A 16841-nucleotide genomic window follows, 5' to 3' on the forward strand; every position below is an offset into this window, starting at 1 on the left:
AAAAAACGGAACACATACGGAAATGCATCCATATGTCTTCCGTATCCGTTCCGTTTTTGCTGAACCATCTATTCAAAATTTTATGCCCAGTCCAATTTTTTCTATGTAATTACTGTATACTGAATATGCCATACGGAAAAACGGAATGGAACTGGAAACACTACTGAAAAAAACCCCGGAAAAACTGATCCGTTAAAAATGGCCCGCAAAACACTGAAAAAGACATACGGTCGTGTGAACGAGCCCTTACAAAAGGGAGCTACAGCATAGCTACACCTTAGGGCTCATGCAGACGAGCGGACAAGAATAGGACATGTTCTATTTTTTTTGCTGGCCCGTGGAACGGAACTCTGGATGCGGACCGCACATAGTGTGCTGTCCGCATCTTTTGCGGCCCCATTGAAATTAATGGGTCCACACTTGTTCCGCAATTTTGCGGACCTGTTCATACGGCCATGTGAATGGGCCTTAAAGGACACCCCCCCCTTGAGAAAGGACACATCCCCTGAGCTGTCAGTTTGATATAAATCTCGCAGAGCAATGAATGAGGAGATCTCTGGATCCATGTGAGGTACAGGGCTGGTTCTAGCTGTGTTAGAAAGAGATTGTCATGTACTATGTGATTTTTTTGCATTTTTTATATTCATTTTCAGTTTTTGTAAAGTTTATTACTATAAAGCCTTTTTAGAGGCGAGCTTGATACACCCACACATCTATGGAGTCAGTGACTATGTTTACAGCTCATGATTTGCATGACAGGTACACTTAGGGCTCATGCACACGACTGTAAAAAATACGGATGACGTCCATGTGCATTCCGTATTTTGCGGAACAGAACAGCTAGCCCCTAATAGAACAGTTCTATTCTTGTCTGTAATGTGGACAATAATAGAACGTTCTATTTTTTTGCAGAACGGAAATGCGGACATACAGAAATGGAATGCACACGGAGTACCTTCCGTTTTTTTAAATAAAAAACAGAACAGACACGGAAAGAAAATACGTTCGTGTGCATAAGCCCTTAAATTTTTGGGGTGGGCATCTGTCCAAGTGAAGTCCAAGTATCTATAATGACCAAAGAAGCGAGGGGAAGGAGACCTGTTAGATCTTGCTCCTTTTTTTATAAGAGGCTTCCCAATCCCGCACGGTTTATTGGTCAATTACAGCAAGATCTAGCAGGTCTCAACAAGCGTTGGGGAATTCAGGTATTCTTATCTGTCATCAGCAAAGACATCTACAAACTGCAGAAAACTACAAGCATGGATCATAAATGGGCAATTCCTGTCTGTGGACGCTAAGAAAGTCTGTGCGGTCGCGAAACACAGTTCCTTCCTTCTAAAGCTTCCCAGAAAATAGATTTTGTTTGTAAGGCTAGTTTCACACTGGAGCTTGAGATCCACGCGCAGCGCAGCAGCGGTTTTCTTCCGGACATATTTGCCGGGTTGCAGCTGGATCTCCGCCAGTCCTCATTATAGCTAGGGCTTATGCCCATGAACATAAAGCGGTCTGCTGCACAGGAACTGGCTGTGTACACTCCGTGCTGCGGATGCGGACCCGTTGACTTGAACTGGTCTGCGATCTGCAAGATACGGCAAAAGATAAGACATATTCCACAGAAGTGCTTTGTAGTGTTTCCGTGGGCTTCCAATCCGTGCCTCCGCTTTGCAAAAGATAGGACGTGTCTTAACCTCAGCTGTATCTTGCGGATCGCGGTCCCATTCTTACCCATTCAACGCCCCCATTGCTCCTAGAGGCTGATTTGCAAATACTAAAACATCATTTTTCTCAGAAATGTGGGCACATATGAACATGGGACCAACACGGATGCCTTCACCTGCCAAGCGCACATGTAACAGGTCAGCCATAGGTACAAATTTGCTGACAGATGCCTTAAAGGGACACTGACAGGCATAATTAGCATATTGAGTTATATATATCACAGTACAGGTCATATAAAGTGTATTAGAATCATGTAAGTATCCCCCCTGCCCACCTTATAAATACGGAAATATAAAGTTTTATAACCTGCTTGTCCGGTCTCCAATCTGCCCAAGGGGCGGCGTTTCATCTGAAAATGCGCCCAGCCAGCTGCTCCCAACTGCCGTTCTGAAGCCCCGCCCAGCTCATCAATATTCACTTCGCTGGGCGGCGGCTACAACTCTCCAGGTCACGATCCTGCGCATGGGCAATTGAATCCTCCTGGCATCGTTCATGTGTAATCTTCTGCGCCTGCGCCCCGCCGTGGTTAGATCGCGCCTGCGTACACACCCTGCCTGCGTCCCCGAGCATCTGCCTCATGCGCATGCGCCTGAAGCGCTGCTGCTATGAACCCCTTTAATTAAAAAACACATGGTTAATTATTTTCAGAAACAGCGCCATTCTTGTCCATAAGCAGGTATTGCAGCTTATCCCTGTTCACTTGAATGGGACTGACCTAGAATACCAGGCACAACCAATGGATGAAAGTGGCTTTGTTTTTCTTTTAGTCCCATAAACCCCTCTAAGGGGTATTCCAGAACATTAGAAATTCTGCCCAATGGTGAAGAAAAATATAATAAACTAGCCTATATTTACCCACTGCTGCCATTCCAATGGTGCCCAGGTCCCCTCTGCGCTCCACCTTTCTAGTGCTGCTCAGGCAGTCATGGCCTGAGGCAGTGTCGGACTGGTGTACATAGAGCCCACCAGTGTAAGGCCCCTTTCACACGGGCGTTGCGGATTGGGGCCAGATGCGATCAGAGTGCGTTCAGTGAAACTCGCACCACTTTGCAAGCAAGTTCAGTCAGTTTTGTCTGCGATTACGTTCAGTTGTTCAGTTTTTTCCGCGCAGGTGCAATGCGCTTTGATGCGTTTTTCACGCGCGTGATAAAAAACTGAAGGTTTACAAACAACATCTCTTAGCAACCATCAGTGAAAAACGGATCGCACCCGCACTTGCTTGCGGATGCAATGCGTTTTTCACGCAGCCCCATTCACTTCTATGGGGCCAGGGCTGCGTGAAAAATGCAGAAAATAGAACATGCTGCGATTTTCATGCAACGCAGAACTGATGCGTGAAAAAGAACGCTCATGTATACAGACCCATTGAAATGAATGGGTCCGGATTCAGTGCGGGTGCTATGCGTTAACTTCACGCATTGCACCCGCGCGGAAAACTCGCTCGTGTGAAAGGGACCTAACTGATTCTGGGGGCCCACCTTAGGGCTCCTGCACACAAACTTATCATTTTTTCCATGTCCGTACCATTTATTTATTTTTGTTGCCTGTATGTGAAACCATTCACTTCAATGGGGCTGGAATAAAAACGGAAATGACTCCATGTGCATTCCGTGTCTGTATGTCCACATGTCCGTTCCGCAAAATTATAGAACATGTCCTATTATTGTCGGCATTACAGACAAGCAGGGGCGTACATAGAATTCATTGGGCCCCATAGCAGGAATCTGAATTGGGCCCCTATGGTCCTTTTCAAGCCCAGCTGACTACCCATCCCTGGTCCCTCCAACCTTCTACCCCAGCCCCTCCCCTCCCTCACCCATTAACTGTAGGTACATTGGTGCTACATTACACATTACTACTGTTTTTGATAACCTGGGGGGTGCTTATGAAACGACATGTACACAAGGGGTGACATTAGTAGGTATAATGTACTATATAGCACTACTGTCCAAGCCTACGTTCACATTACTGTTAGGGGACTTTTACACTCGCGTTTTCTTTTTCCGGCATAGACTTCCGTCCTAGGGGCTCTATACCGGAAAAGAACTGATCAGTCTCATCCCCATGCATTCTGAATGGAGAGCAATCCGTTCAGGATGCATCAGGATGTCTTCAGTTCAGTCTTTTTGACTGATCAGGTAAAAGAGAAAGCCGTAGCATGCTACGGTTTCATCTCCGGTGAAAAAAACTGAAGACTTTCCTGAATGCCACATTTTTCCCCATAAGAATGTATTAGTGCATTCAAAATACCAGAATGCCGGATCCGTCCTTCCGGTCTGCGCATGCGCAGACCGGTAAAAATGTGAAAAAAGATACAAGGCAGATCCGTCTGTCCACATGACAAGCGGAGAGACGGATCTGTTCTTGCATTGCATTTGTGAGACGGATGCGCATCCGGATGCGTCCCAGAAATGCTTTCAGTCACATCCAGATCGGCCGATCCGGCAGGCAGTTCCTACAATGGAACTGCCCGCCGGATCAAACTGCCGCAAGTGTGAAAGTAGCCTTAATTTTCCGTTCTTCTGGGCAGTCAGAAGAAGAAGAAAAAAAGCAATAAAACAGATCCTGTATTTTAAAGAGGACCTTTCACCGATCCTGACATTGTGAACTAACTATACAGACATGTAGAGCGGCGCCCGGGGATCTCACTGCACTTACTATTATCCCTGGGCGCCGCTCCGTTCTCCCGCTATGCCCTCCGGTATCTTCGGTCACTAAGTTATGGTAGGCGGAGTCTGGCCTTGTTCTGCTGCAGCGCTGGCCAATCGCAACGCAGAGCTCACAGCCTGGGAGGTTATTTTCTTCCAGGCTGTGAGCTCTGCGCTGCGATTGGCCAGCGCTACAGCAGAACAAGGGCAGACTCCGCCTACCATAACTTAGTGACTGGAGATACCGGAGGGCATAGCAGGAGAACGGAGCGGCGCCCGGGGATAATAGTAAGTGCAGTGAGATCCGGGCGCCGCTCTACATGTCTGTATAGTTAGTTCACAATGTCAGGATCGGTGAAAGGTCCTCTTTAAGCATCCGTTATGCTCATTTATGCACATTTTGCATCCATTTTAGTCATTTCCGTCTGAGATACGTTATTTTAGACAGTAAGAAAAAAAATACATTGTGAAGAACTTTTTTTGGCATAAAAAAACAGATATCAGATGGAAATGGCTAAAGAGGATGCAAAATGTGCGTAACTGAGCATAACGGATGCTTAAAATACAGGATCTGTGTTTTGTTTATTTATCTCTTCTTCTGACGGATCAGAAGAACGGAAAACGGAACAGTAATGTGAACCCGGCCTAAGGCTTCATTCATATCTCAGGTGACTGTATCCGGCAGGCTGTTCCGACAGAGAACATCCTGCCGGAGTTGACTGGATCCAGCATTGCTAGATTCTGCCGTTCACCAGGGATGCCCAACCAGCACCCTCCAGCTGTTGCAAAACTACAACACCCAGCATGCCTGGACAACCTAAAGCTATTAAGGCATGCTGGGAGTTGTAGTTTTGCAACAGCTGGGGGGCTGCAGGTTGAGCTTTCCCGCCATAGACTATGGCAGACTACCAGCAGGGTTTCGGCCTGACAAAAACTGTTCTACTCATGAAGGGCAGACACCAGCAGTGGTGGATTAGTGAACTCTAGCAGGATGTTCTCTACCACAGGGTCACCAGAGATGTGAATGAAGACTAATACGGCATCAAAGTGCAGCGATCAGATGGCTTTATTTTGTCCGGGTTCAGAGCTGAACCCCAGACTTATCCCCTTCTTCCCCCACTCAACCCCTATGACATGAGCATCGGAGCATTTCCTTTGCCCTGCGCTGAATCTGGAGAATTTTTCTGGAGATTCGGTGACGTCACAGGATCTGCAGAAAAAGCCCTTGCCCTGCGCAATTCAGAGCAGGGCAAGGAAGAGCATTGGAGCATCAAATCCCACTCCGATGCTCATATCAAACGGCCTAAGTGGGGGAAGAAGGGAATATGACAACCCCTTTAACAGTTACAGTTATAACTAGTATTGAGTAAACTTGTATTTTCAAGTTTGGCGTACAAGGTTCAGGTTATCTAAGAATTCCGTTATGGATTCTGCTATGACGGAATGCAATATGAAAAGCCTCTTATAGGTTTTCGTGGTGGATGCCGTCATAGAATTACGTTGTGGTCCATGGTACCGGAATCCATAACGGGATTCTTAGAAAACCCAAAACTTGTATGCTGAACTTGAAACACAAGTTCGCTTAACACTACTAAATGTGTGTGTGCTAACTCTGCTACATCTGTGTGTATGTGTATATATATATATATATATATATACATATATACATACACACAAGCAAACATCATATATACTGTACATATAGAACACACATATATACATTTACTCAGTCATTCGTTCTGAAAAACTGACCTCTCCTCAGCAGTGCAGCCCCTGAGGATATGTGCAGGCTGCTGCTAGAGGCATCTCTTCATGGTACGATCGGGGCCTTGCTGGGAGGAGGGGGGAAGCCAGAGAACAGCCTGCTGAGGAGAAGCAGTGAGGGGAGCTGGGAGGAGGAGCCAGAGCCGATGGCAAGCACTTTAGACCAGAGCTTTTGTACTAATGGTAATAAGGGGGTGGGGCATTTCCTCCACAGCCAGGCCCCTTTCCCCTACAGGCCCCATAGCAGCTGCGCGGTCTGCCTCTATTAGAGGTATGCCACTGCAGACAAGGAAAGGACTGTTCTATTAGGGGCCGGCCGTTCTGTTCCGCATAATGTGGAATGCACACACCTGGTATCCATGTTTTGCGGATCCGCAATTAGCTGACTGAAAAACATCCAACAGTCGTGTTCTTGATCCCTTAGGCCTCATGCACACGACCGTTGTTTGGGTCTGCATCCGAGCCGCCGTTTTGGCAACTCGGATGCGGACCCATTCACTTCAATGGGGCCGCAAAAGATGCGGACAGCACTCCGTGTGCTGTCCGCATCCGTTGCTCCGTTCCGCGGCCCCGCTAAAAAAAATATAACATGTCCTATTCTTGTCCGCGCTTTGCGGACAAGAATAGGCATTTATATTGACGGCCGCCCGTTCCGTAAATTGCGGAAGGCACACTGGCGGCTTTAGTTTCTTTGCGGATCCGTGGTTTGAGGACCGCAAAAAATGGCACGGTCGTGTGCATGTAGCCTTACAGTGATAAAATGCACAAACATACATGTGGCAGAATTTAGGCTAATTTCACACTTGCAGTAACAGGGTCTTCCAGGATGTTCCGGCAGGGGAACAGCCTGCTGGAATCATCATGTTAACGCTAGCCCACCGTGCCGCCGGAAGTCCACTGTAGTTTTTATCTGGCTGCCTTTCGGCATGTTTGCGGTGCTGCCCCCATTATAGTGAATGGGCCTGGAGCGGACTGCCGGCAGCACGGTGGGCTAGGGTAAGCACGGATCCGGCAGGCTGTTCCTCCGCCAGAACAGCCTGTCGGACCCTGCTAGCACGAGTGTGAAAGTAACCTTACACATACAGTATATGGATATCCTGCACTTAAGTTAGTCAGAAACAAGACACATGCAGCTGTCACACCTTTACCTCCCCCTATTTAGTCTGACTTTACCCATCACTCCTTGGTCTGGATAGCTTCATTTGGTTTTGGAAGAGCTGGAGTGTGGTTCTTGTTGAAGTCCTGTTCATCTATCATCCTCAGAAGTTAAGTGTTCCGCTTGTTGTGTTTGGAATCCCCCCCCCCCCCCCCCCGGTTGTTTAATAGGTCTCAGCGAGACGCTGGTTCCTTCACCAGGGAAGGAACGGTTGTCTCTGCCCTATCATTACCTTTAGGGAATCCGATGGTCACCAGGGTTTTCTAGGTTCCTGTGTATGGGCATCTCTACCATCGAGAGGTGCCCATATGGATAGGAGTTAGGGCCAGGAGCAGAGTTTTATAGTCAGCTCTGAACCCGGACAACCCCTTTAACAAAGCCCAAGCAAAGGTGCTAGAAGAGCAACGTGAGCAAAGGGCACAAACGGAGGTTCATAACTGAAACAGAAGCATTAGGGTCACCTGAGGCAGGGTAATAGTGGGGATCCTGGAGCAGGGGAAACTGGAGAAGAGGCAATATTAGCGGTGCATTTAGAGTGGGGACATCTGGAGCTGGGGCACTAATGGGGGTGCACCTAAAGTAGAGGCATTAGGGTCACCTGAGGCAGGGTAATAGTGGGGATCCCGCAGCAGAGGTATTAGGGGGGCAACTGGAGAAGAGGCAATATTAGGGGTGCTTTTAGAGTGGGGCATTGGGGTGGCATCTGGAGCTGGGGCACTTATGGGGGTGCACCTAAAGCAGAGGCATTGGGCGGGACCTAAGGCTGAGTCCCCCCAATGCCACTCTGAACTCTGCAGAGAGCAGCACACATTCATAGATCTGTGTCTGCTTTAAACAAATCCCCTATTTTCCCCTTACAGTCTCCTACAGCACACTACTGTCACACACCTGATAAATCAGCCCAGCACCGCAGAGGAGTCCTTCTCTCCAGCAGCCACAGTTTCCTGACAGCAGGGAGGGCAGGAGGAGGCAGACATCTTCTCTCCTCCTTTACAGCCAGCAGCCCCAGAAGTCTAGAAGATACTGCGGGGTCTCCAGTACAATGTACACCAGTAGGAGGCTGCATCACCGTGCGATACTGCCACCTAGTGGCTACAATAATTATCTCTCCTGAGAAATAATTACTCCTCCAGCTTATCTCTGGGCACAGGAGACTGGGGGCCCACTGAGGAATCCCCCGCCTCCCTGTTGGGCCAGTCCGAGCCTGGGCTGAAGTAGGTCAACGCTGCAGCCAGTGATTGGCTGGGCGGAATTTCCTGCCATGCTGAGAACTGGAGCAGGAAGTTGCACACAGCGGGGAATCAGGCATCGTTGGAACAGCAGCGGCAGGTGATCAGTGAGGTGCATATGAGATTGTTTGCTCGGACCCCCACCGATCAGATATTGATGGCCCATCCTAAGGACAGCCAATTAAAATTCTGGTATACTGAATATATTTCATTTGTACCATGCAGTATTTTTATTTACCATTTATTTATCATTTATTTCATGTAAGTAATATTTTTTATAATTTTTGTCCCTTTTTACACTGCATTGTAATTGTAGTAATTTCAATATAATGTAAAATAACCAGACATCTTTTCAGACATAACATATGCCATAAAATACATTATTACCAGACAGTGGCATAGCTAAATGCTCATGGACCCTGGTGCAAGAGTTCAGCTTTGGTCCCTCTTCCCTCAGTGTTTTGTGGCCAGGGGCAGAAAAGCACATAGGGGCACATTTATTAAGACTGGCGTTTTAGCTGCTTCTATATGTCAGACAGCTTCCTTGCTGTCTTACATTTAGACCATTTTCTACCCCTGAAATAAGCGTAGAAATTGGCAAATAAGACGGGCCTTCCGCATTTACGCCATGCCCACGTTTAGACCTGGCATGAGTGGAGAGAAGTCACAGATTTTGCTCCACAATCTGCATCTGAAATATTCCTAATATAGGTGTATTTCTGGATAGGACCCCCTAGCTTTTGTGCTGCCTGAGGCAAAAATTGAAACAGCACCCCCCCCCCCCCCCCATGCCAAATTCCTGACCTAACCCCTTCCCTCCAGCCAGAGGTGTAACTTAACCACCATGCACTTTCTATAATACCGGTGTCTTCTTATATGGCACAAGGGTCTTTGCGCCCCCTCAGGCTCCTGGGCCGGTAGCCACTGCTGCCTCTGCACCCCCTATAGCTATGCCCATGAGCCCAGGCCTTACAAAGCACGTACAGTGCAGACCAAAAGTTTGGGCACACCTCCTCATTCAAAGAGTTTTCTTTATTTTCATGACTATTAAAATTGTAGATTCACACTGAAGGCATCAAAACTATGAATTAACACGTGGAATTATATACATAACAAAAAAGTGTGAAACAACAGAAAATATGTCATATTCTAGGGTCTTCAAAGTAGCCACCTTTTGCTTTGATTACTGCTTTGCACACTCTTGGCATTCTCTTGATGAGCTTCAAGAGGTAGTCACTCAGGTTTAATAAGTGGGATTTCTTGCCTTATAAATGGGGTTGGGACCATCAGTTGCGTTGTGGAGAAGTCAGGTGGATACACAGCTGATGGTCCTGTAGACTGTTAGAATTTGTATTATGGCAAGAAAAAAGCAGCTAAGTAAAGAAAAACGAGTGGCCATCATAACTTTGAAAGTGTCCCCAAGTGCAGTCACAAAAACCATCAAGCGCTACAAAGAAACTGGCTCACATGCGGACCGCCCCAGGAAAGGAAGACCAAGAGTCACCTCTGCTGCGGAAGATAAGTTCATCCGAGTCACCAGCCTCAGAAATCGCAGGTTAACAGCAGCTCAGATTAGAGACCAGGTCAATGCCACACAGAGTTCTAGCAGCAGACATATCTCTAGAACAACTGTTAAGAGGAGACTGTGTGAATCAGGCCTTCATGGTAGAATATCTGCTAGGAAACCACTGCTAAGGACAGGCAACAAGCAGAAGAGACTTGTTTGGGCTAAAGAACACAAGGAATGGACATTAGACCAGTGGAAATCTGTGCTTTGGTCTGATGAGTCCAAATTTGAGATCTTTGGTTCCAACCACCGTGTCTTTGTGCGACGCAGAAAAGATGAACGGAAGGACTCTACATGCCTGGTTCCCACCGTGAAGCATGGAGGAGGAGGTGTGATGGTGTGGGGGTGCTTTGCTGGTGACACTGTTGGGGATTTATTCAAAATTGAAGGCATACTGAACCAGCATGGCTACCACAGCATCTTGCAGCGGCATGCTATTCCATCCGGTTTGCGTTTAGTTGGACCATCATTTATTTTTCAACAGGACAATGACCCCAAACACACCTCCAGACTGTGTAAGGGCTATTTGACCATGAAGGAGAGTGATGGGGTGCTGCGCCAGATGACCTGGCCTCCACAGTCACCGGACCTGAACCCAATCGAGATGGTTTGAGGTGAGCTGGACCGCAGAGTGAAGGCAAAAGGGCCAACAAGTGCTAAGCATCTCTGGGAACTCCTTCAAGACTGTTGTAAGACCATTTCAGGTGACTACCTCTTGAAGCTCATCAAGAGAATGCCAAGAGTGCAAAGCAGTAATCAAAGCAAAAGGTGGCTACTTTGAAGAACCTAGAATATGACATATTTTCAGTTGTTTCACACTTTTTTGTTATGTATATAATTCCACGTGTTAATTCATAGTTTTGATGCCTTCAGTGTGAATCTACAATTTTCATAGTCATGAAAATAAAGAAAACTCTTTGAATGAGAAGGTGTGTCCAAACTTTTAGTCTGTACTGTATGTTGGGTAATATTACAGAAAACCATCAGCCCAAACAAAATGATAACTTTTATACTAGTATCCCCTTGTTCCAGTCCCTTGCCGCCAGATCCACGTCCGCTTGTAGGACAGTGCGGAAAAATCAACGCGGCCTCCCTAGCCACCGCCTCCAGGTACCTATCCCCAGGGGTGAGACCCGTGCCCTTACCACTGGAAACCTGTTGCTGGTCAGGTGCGAGGTCCTGCGGCAACGGTCCTCAAGCCCGATTGTGTCGTGGACTACAATCGGTATATGGGAGGAGTTGATCTCTCTGATCAAATCCTCAAGCCATATAACGCCATGCGCAAAACCCGGGCATTAAATAAAAAAGTTGCGGTCTACTTGGTACAGGTTGCCTTGTACAACTCTTTTGTGCTGTCCCAGAGCGCTGGCAACACAGGGAAAAAAATTTTTAAATTCTGAAATGTCATCTCCATTTGCCAATAACTCTTGTTGAACACCTAAAGGGTTAACGACGTTTGTAAATTCAGTTTTGAATACCTTGAGGGGTGTAGTTTCTTAGATGGGGTCACTTTTATAGAGTTTCTACTTTAGGGGTGAATCAGGGGGGGCTTCAAATGGGACATGGTGTAAATAAACCAGTCCAGCAAAACCTGCCTTCCAGAAACCATATGGCGTTCCTTTCCTTCTGCGCCCTGCTGTGTGCCCGTACAGTAGTTTACGACCACATATGGGGTGTTTCTATAAACCAGTGTTTCCCAACCAGTGTGCCTCCAGCTGTTGCAAAACTACAAATCCCAGCATGCCTGGACAGCCTTTTGGCTGTGCGGGCATGCTGGGAGTTGTAGTTTTGCAACAGCTGGAGGCACACTGGTTGGGAAACACTGCTATAAACTACATAATCAGGGCAATAAATATTGAGATTTGTTTGGCTGTTAACCCTGCTTTGTTACTGGAAAACATGGATTAAAATGGAAAATTTGCCCAAAAATTTTAATTCTTAAATTTCATCTCCATTTGCCAATAACTCTTGTGGAACATCTAAAGGGTTAACAAAGTTTGTAAAATCAGTTTTGAATACCTTTGAGGGGTGTAGTTTCTAAAATGGGGTCATTTTTGTGTGGTTTCTATTATGTAAGCCTCACAAAGTGACTTCAGACCTGAACTGGTCCTTAGCGGGTTTTGGAAAATTTTGGAAAAATTTCAAGATTTGCTTCTAAACTTCTAAGCCTTCTAACATCCCCAAAAAATAAAATGTCATTTCCAACATGATCCAAACATGAAGTAGACATATGGGGAATGTAAAGTAATAACTATTTTTGAGGTATTACTATGTATTATAGAAGTAGAGAAATGAAAACTTGGAAATTGACACATTTTTCCAGATTTTGGGTAAATTTTTTATTTTTTTATAAATAAAAATGATTTTTTTTTACTCCATTTTACCAGTGTCATGAAGTACAATATGTGACAAAAAAAAACTATCTCAGAATGGCCTGGATAAGTCAAAGCGTTTTTAAAGTTAAACACTGGTAAGATTTGCAAGAAAAATGGCCTGGTCCTTAAGGGGTTAATCTAAATGACCCCCAATAAACCTGGGCACTGCTGCTGATGTATTGTACTGCAGGAAACCTCTGCCCTTGTGTGCCAGCTGCTGGAGAACTACAAAGCCATTCAATTCTGCCGCCTCCTTAGAAGTCACGTGTTTGCGATGACGTCAGCCCGGTCACATGACCCTGATGTCATCAAGTGTCCTTTAAGCCCCCTGGAAGGCAGCCTGCAGTGTGGTGGCCGCGGCAGCCGGCGGTATGGGCACCTGCTGAGAGGCGTGATCCCCGGGGACGGATTTTTCTTCTCTCCTTTCCTCCTCCTTTGTTGGGGCAGCGCAGGAGACGCCGGCAGAGGGGGGATGCAGGTGGGCAGTCTTCTCATCGTGACTGCGGGCATCTGCTGCACACAAAGCCTCGCTGCTCCCCGCACAGACAGCCCCTGATTTACGGGAGGCGGCCGCTCCGGGCTCGCAGAGAAGCCGGGGGAGGCCCCGTCGCGGCCTGTTATCTCGCCCACAGCCGGGGAGATGCAGCTGTGACCCGGCGGTGAAGATGGGAATGCTGAGCCCGCACGGAGGGAGGAGAAGAGAAAGCTGCCGCCCGGATCCTACCAGCTCCTCGCATCAGTGCCAGCCCCGGGCTGCTCCTGGGAGCCCGGCTACTGTCACCAGGGGCCCCGAAGGGCCACAGCGCTGTTCCGCCTGAGGATCCCTGTGCAGATAGACTTCAGACCTGTGTGCAGAGGAGGGGGTCCATTCATTACTGCAGGAGTGGCCCCTCAGCATGACTTGGGTCCCCGTGAATGGATGCTGATGAGGCTGTGATGGCAGAGACATTGGTGGGGCCCCTGTGAGTCCTCCTCCCTGTTATTCCGTGTCTTGTCCGCTTGTCCTTATTTCGGTGAGTTCCCCCCTCCCCCCCCCCCCCCCCCCCCCCCCCCCTGAGGCATTTGTTCAATGGAAGTATGTTACCAGCTGCCGGTGCTGCCCCTGGACAGGCCGGTGCCCCAGCATGTCCTGAGCCGCCGCGGTGCCATCAGCTTCAGCTCCAGCTCTGCCCTGTTCGGATGTCCTAACCCCCGGCAGCTCTCTCAGGTAAGACCTGCGCAAGGGCTCATTCGCTTCCTTGTGACCCTAGTGAATGTCATGGCTTCTGCCCCCAGGAAAACGACCAGTCCTAGGGGCTCTATACCGGAAAAGAACTGATCAGGCATATCCCCATGCATTGTGAATGCAGAGTAAGGCTACTTTCACACTTGCGTTGCTTGATTCCGGCAGGCAGTTCCGTTGCCTGAACTGACTGCCTGATCAGGCAAACTGTATGCAAACGGATGTCATTTTTTCTGACTGATCAGGCATTTTTCTGACTGATCAGGATCCTGATCAGTCAGAAAAATGCCTGATCAGTCAGAAAAATGCCTGATCAGTCAGAAAAATGCATTGCAATACCGGATCCGTTTTTCCGGTGTCATCAGGCAAAACGGATCCGTTTTTTTTTTTTTTTCATTTTTAAAGGTCTGCGCATGCGCAGACCGGAAGGACGGATCCGGCATTCCGGTATTTTGAATGCCGGATCCGGCACTAATACATTCCTATGGAAAAAAATGCCGGATCCGGCGTTCAGGCATTTCTTCAGTTTTTTTCGCCGGAGATAAAACCGTAGCATGCTACGGTTTTCTCTTTTGCCTGATCAGTCAAAACGACTGAACTGAAGACATCCTGATGCAAACTGAACGGATTACTCTCCATTCAGAATGCATGGGGATATGCCTGATCAGTTATTTTCCGGTATAGAGCCCCTGTGACGGAACTCTATGCCGGAAAAGAAAAACGCAAGTGTGAAAGTACCCTAATCCGCTCAGGATGTCTTCAGTTCAGTCTTTTTGACTGATCAGGACGGAGATAATACCGCAGCGTGCTACGGTTTTATCTCCGGCCCCAAAAACTGAAGACTTGCCTGAATGCCGGATCCGGCATTTATTTTATTTTTTTCCCCATAGGAATGTATTAGTGGCGGATCCGGCATTCAAAATGCGCAGAGCGAATAAAAGGTGAAAATAAAAAAAATGCATATGGGAGGAGTAATGGAACCCAGCTTTTCCTAGAACAGATGGCGAAGAAATACGGGTTTTATGCCAGTTTTTGGCATAAAAAAAGTTGCAAGACCCCCGGTTTGCAACTTTTTAAATGCCTGTACGTCAGTATTTTGTTGCACGTGCATTTTTACGCCGTCCTCTACTCCGGGGTCAGTCCTGACATATTCGCAACCCTTTACACCATTTTTAGCCAGAAGGGCTCATGTACACAAACGTATTTTCTTTCCGTGTCGTTCCATTTTATTTTATTTTTTTTGCGGACCGTACGGGGAACCATTCATGTTAATGGGTCCACAAAAAGATAATGGAAGTTACTCCGTGTGCATTCCATTTTCGTGTGTCCGTATTTCTGCCAAAAAATAGAACATGTCCTGTTATTGTCCCCATAACGGACAAGGATAGGACTGTTCTATTAGGGGCCGGCTGTTCCGTTCCGGAAAATATGGAATGCGCACAGAAGTCATCCGTGTTTTTTTTTTTTTGCAGACCGCTAAATACGGTCGTGTGCATGAGCCCTAAGGCTGGAGCTACATGGTGACACAAATGGGTATGGCTACATGGCGACATTTCATATTATGTATTTCGGTGGTGTCGCAATGTGACATGCTGCAATCGTGAAGCAGCAGTCGCAGGAAAATTTGAATTGTATGGATCGCATTGCGACAACATTGAAATGCGTTCTAAGAAATGTTCCACATCTTGCGTGTCGCCCTAGCCTAGAAGTTGTCGAAAATCTCTGAGTAGAATTTCACTCCAGGCTGGATTGCCGGAGAAAGCGCCTAATCTATGAGACACGCCGCGCCATAAATTGGGCTCTTCTCCGTCGTGCTGCAGATTATTATTTTTTTTCTGTTACGTGTGACTGAGAATTGCTAAAACTCATTGGGGGAGACTTATCCAAACTGGTGTAAAGTAGAACTGGCTTAGTTGCCCATAGCAACCAATCAGATTCCACCTTTCATTTTCCAAAGGAGCTGTGAATAGTGAAAGGTGGAATCTGATTGGTTACTAGCGGCAACTGAGCCAGTTTTACACCAGTTTGGATAAATCTTACCCATTCACTTTGCTGGTGCTGTACCACGCTGCAGGTTTGCCGCACGAAAATCAAGAACAGAAAATCCGTAGCTAATCAGTCATGTGTAAAGCCAGCGTAAGACTCCCTGCGCACGGGTGCGGGCTGTCTTGCAGAAATTCCACACCAAATCTGCAACAAACTATGGGCCTCATTTATCAACTGTCTTAGTTGCCCATAGCAACCATTCAGCACTCACCTTTCATTTCTTAGTGTTTTCAAAGAACTGAAAGGCGAGCTCTGATTGGTTGCTATGGGCAACTAAGTCAGTTTTCCTGTTGACAGTTTTGATAAATGAGGCCCCATGTGTTGCTTGGGATTTTTGCGGCAGATTTGATGCGGTTTTGCCTCAGATCTCATCCTTGTGTTGAAAAGGATGAAATCCGTCAAAGAAGAACTGCATCAAGGATTGACTTGCTGCAGATTTCGAAATCCATTCGGCGGATCAATTTCCGCACAGGACGAAAAAGCAAAGTGTGCATCAGGCCTGTGTAATCTCATTCCCGGTACTGTACTACGCTGCGTCTTTATCCGCACACAACCTGAAACATGTGCGGGCACCCTTAGGGCTCATTCCTTGCATTGGGGACCGCACGGCATGGGCGGCACAGATGCAGACCCATTCAACTTAATAGGAGATATTTTTATTATATTTTAATAGTTCGCACTTTTTTGGGTGTGGCCATATGTAATATGTTTAATTGTTTATTTTAAATGTAAAATTGGGAATTTAACTTTTTATTTAATAACCATTAGCCCCCTTAGGGGCTAGAACCTGGGATCTTGTAATCCCTTGTCCGATTCACCCTGATAGAGATCTATACGGATGAATAGGACCTCACCCTCTCCCTGCTGCCCTGTACATAGTGCACACAGCAGAAGGGAGATTACCATGGCAGCCAGGGCTACAGTAGCGTCCTGGCTGCCATGGTAACAGATCGGAGCCCCGCGACTTCACTGCTGGGGCTCCGATCAGAAGCTGCCACTGCCATCAATGAGCAGGGGAGGGGACCCTGTGGCCACTGCCACCGATGACTTTAATACGGGGGGGGGCGCACTGTGCCACCGCGCCAATAATGAAGATAAGTAACCTTTAATACAAA

At 47.2% G+C, this 16841-nt stretch overlaps 1 protein-coding gene across 3 annotated transcripts in view; it reads left to right on the forward strand.

Moving 5' to 3' along the window:
* The first annotated feature begins 13492 nt into the window (after positions 1-13492).
* The window catches only part of PDE7A (phosphodiesterase 7A), a 58007-nt gene continuing 54658 nt past the window's right edge, over positions 13493-16841 (forward strand). For all 3 annotated transcript variants that reach the window (XR_006390054.1, XM_044294561.1, XM_044294560.1), the window contains exon 1: positions 13493-13665. Coding sequence is in view for 2 of the 3 variants with exons in the window: in XM_044294561.1 (XP_044150496.1) it covers positions 13528-13665 (138 nt within the window). In the remaining variant the exon portion in view is untranslated. The remainder of the gene's footprint in view (positions 13666-16841) is intronic.

The sequence above is a fragment of the Bufo gargarizans genome, chromosome 5 (genome assembly GCF_014858855.1).
Source record: "Bufo gargarizans isolate SCDJY-AF-19 chromosome 5, ASM1485885v1, whole genome shotgun sequence".
NCBI lineage: Eukaryota > Metazoa > Chordata > Amphibia > Anura > Bufonidae > Bufo > Bufo gargarizans.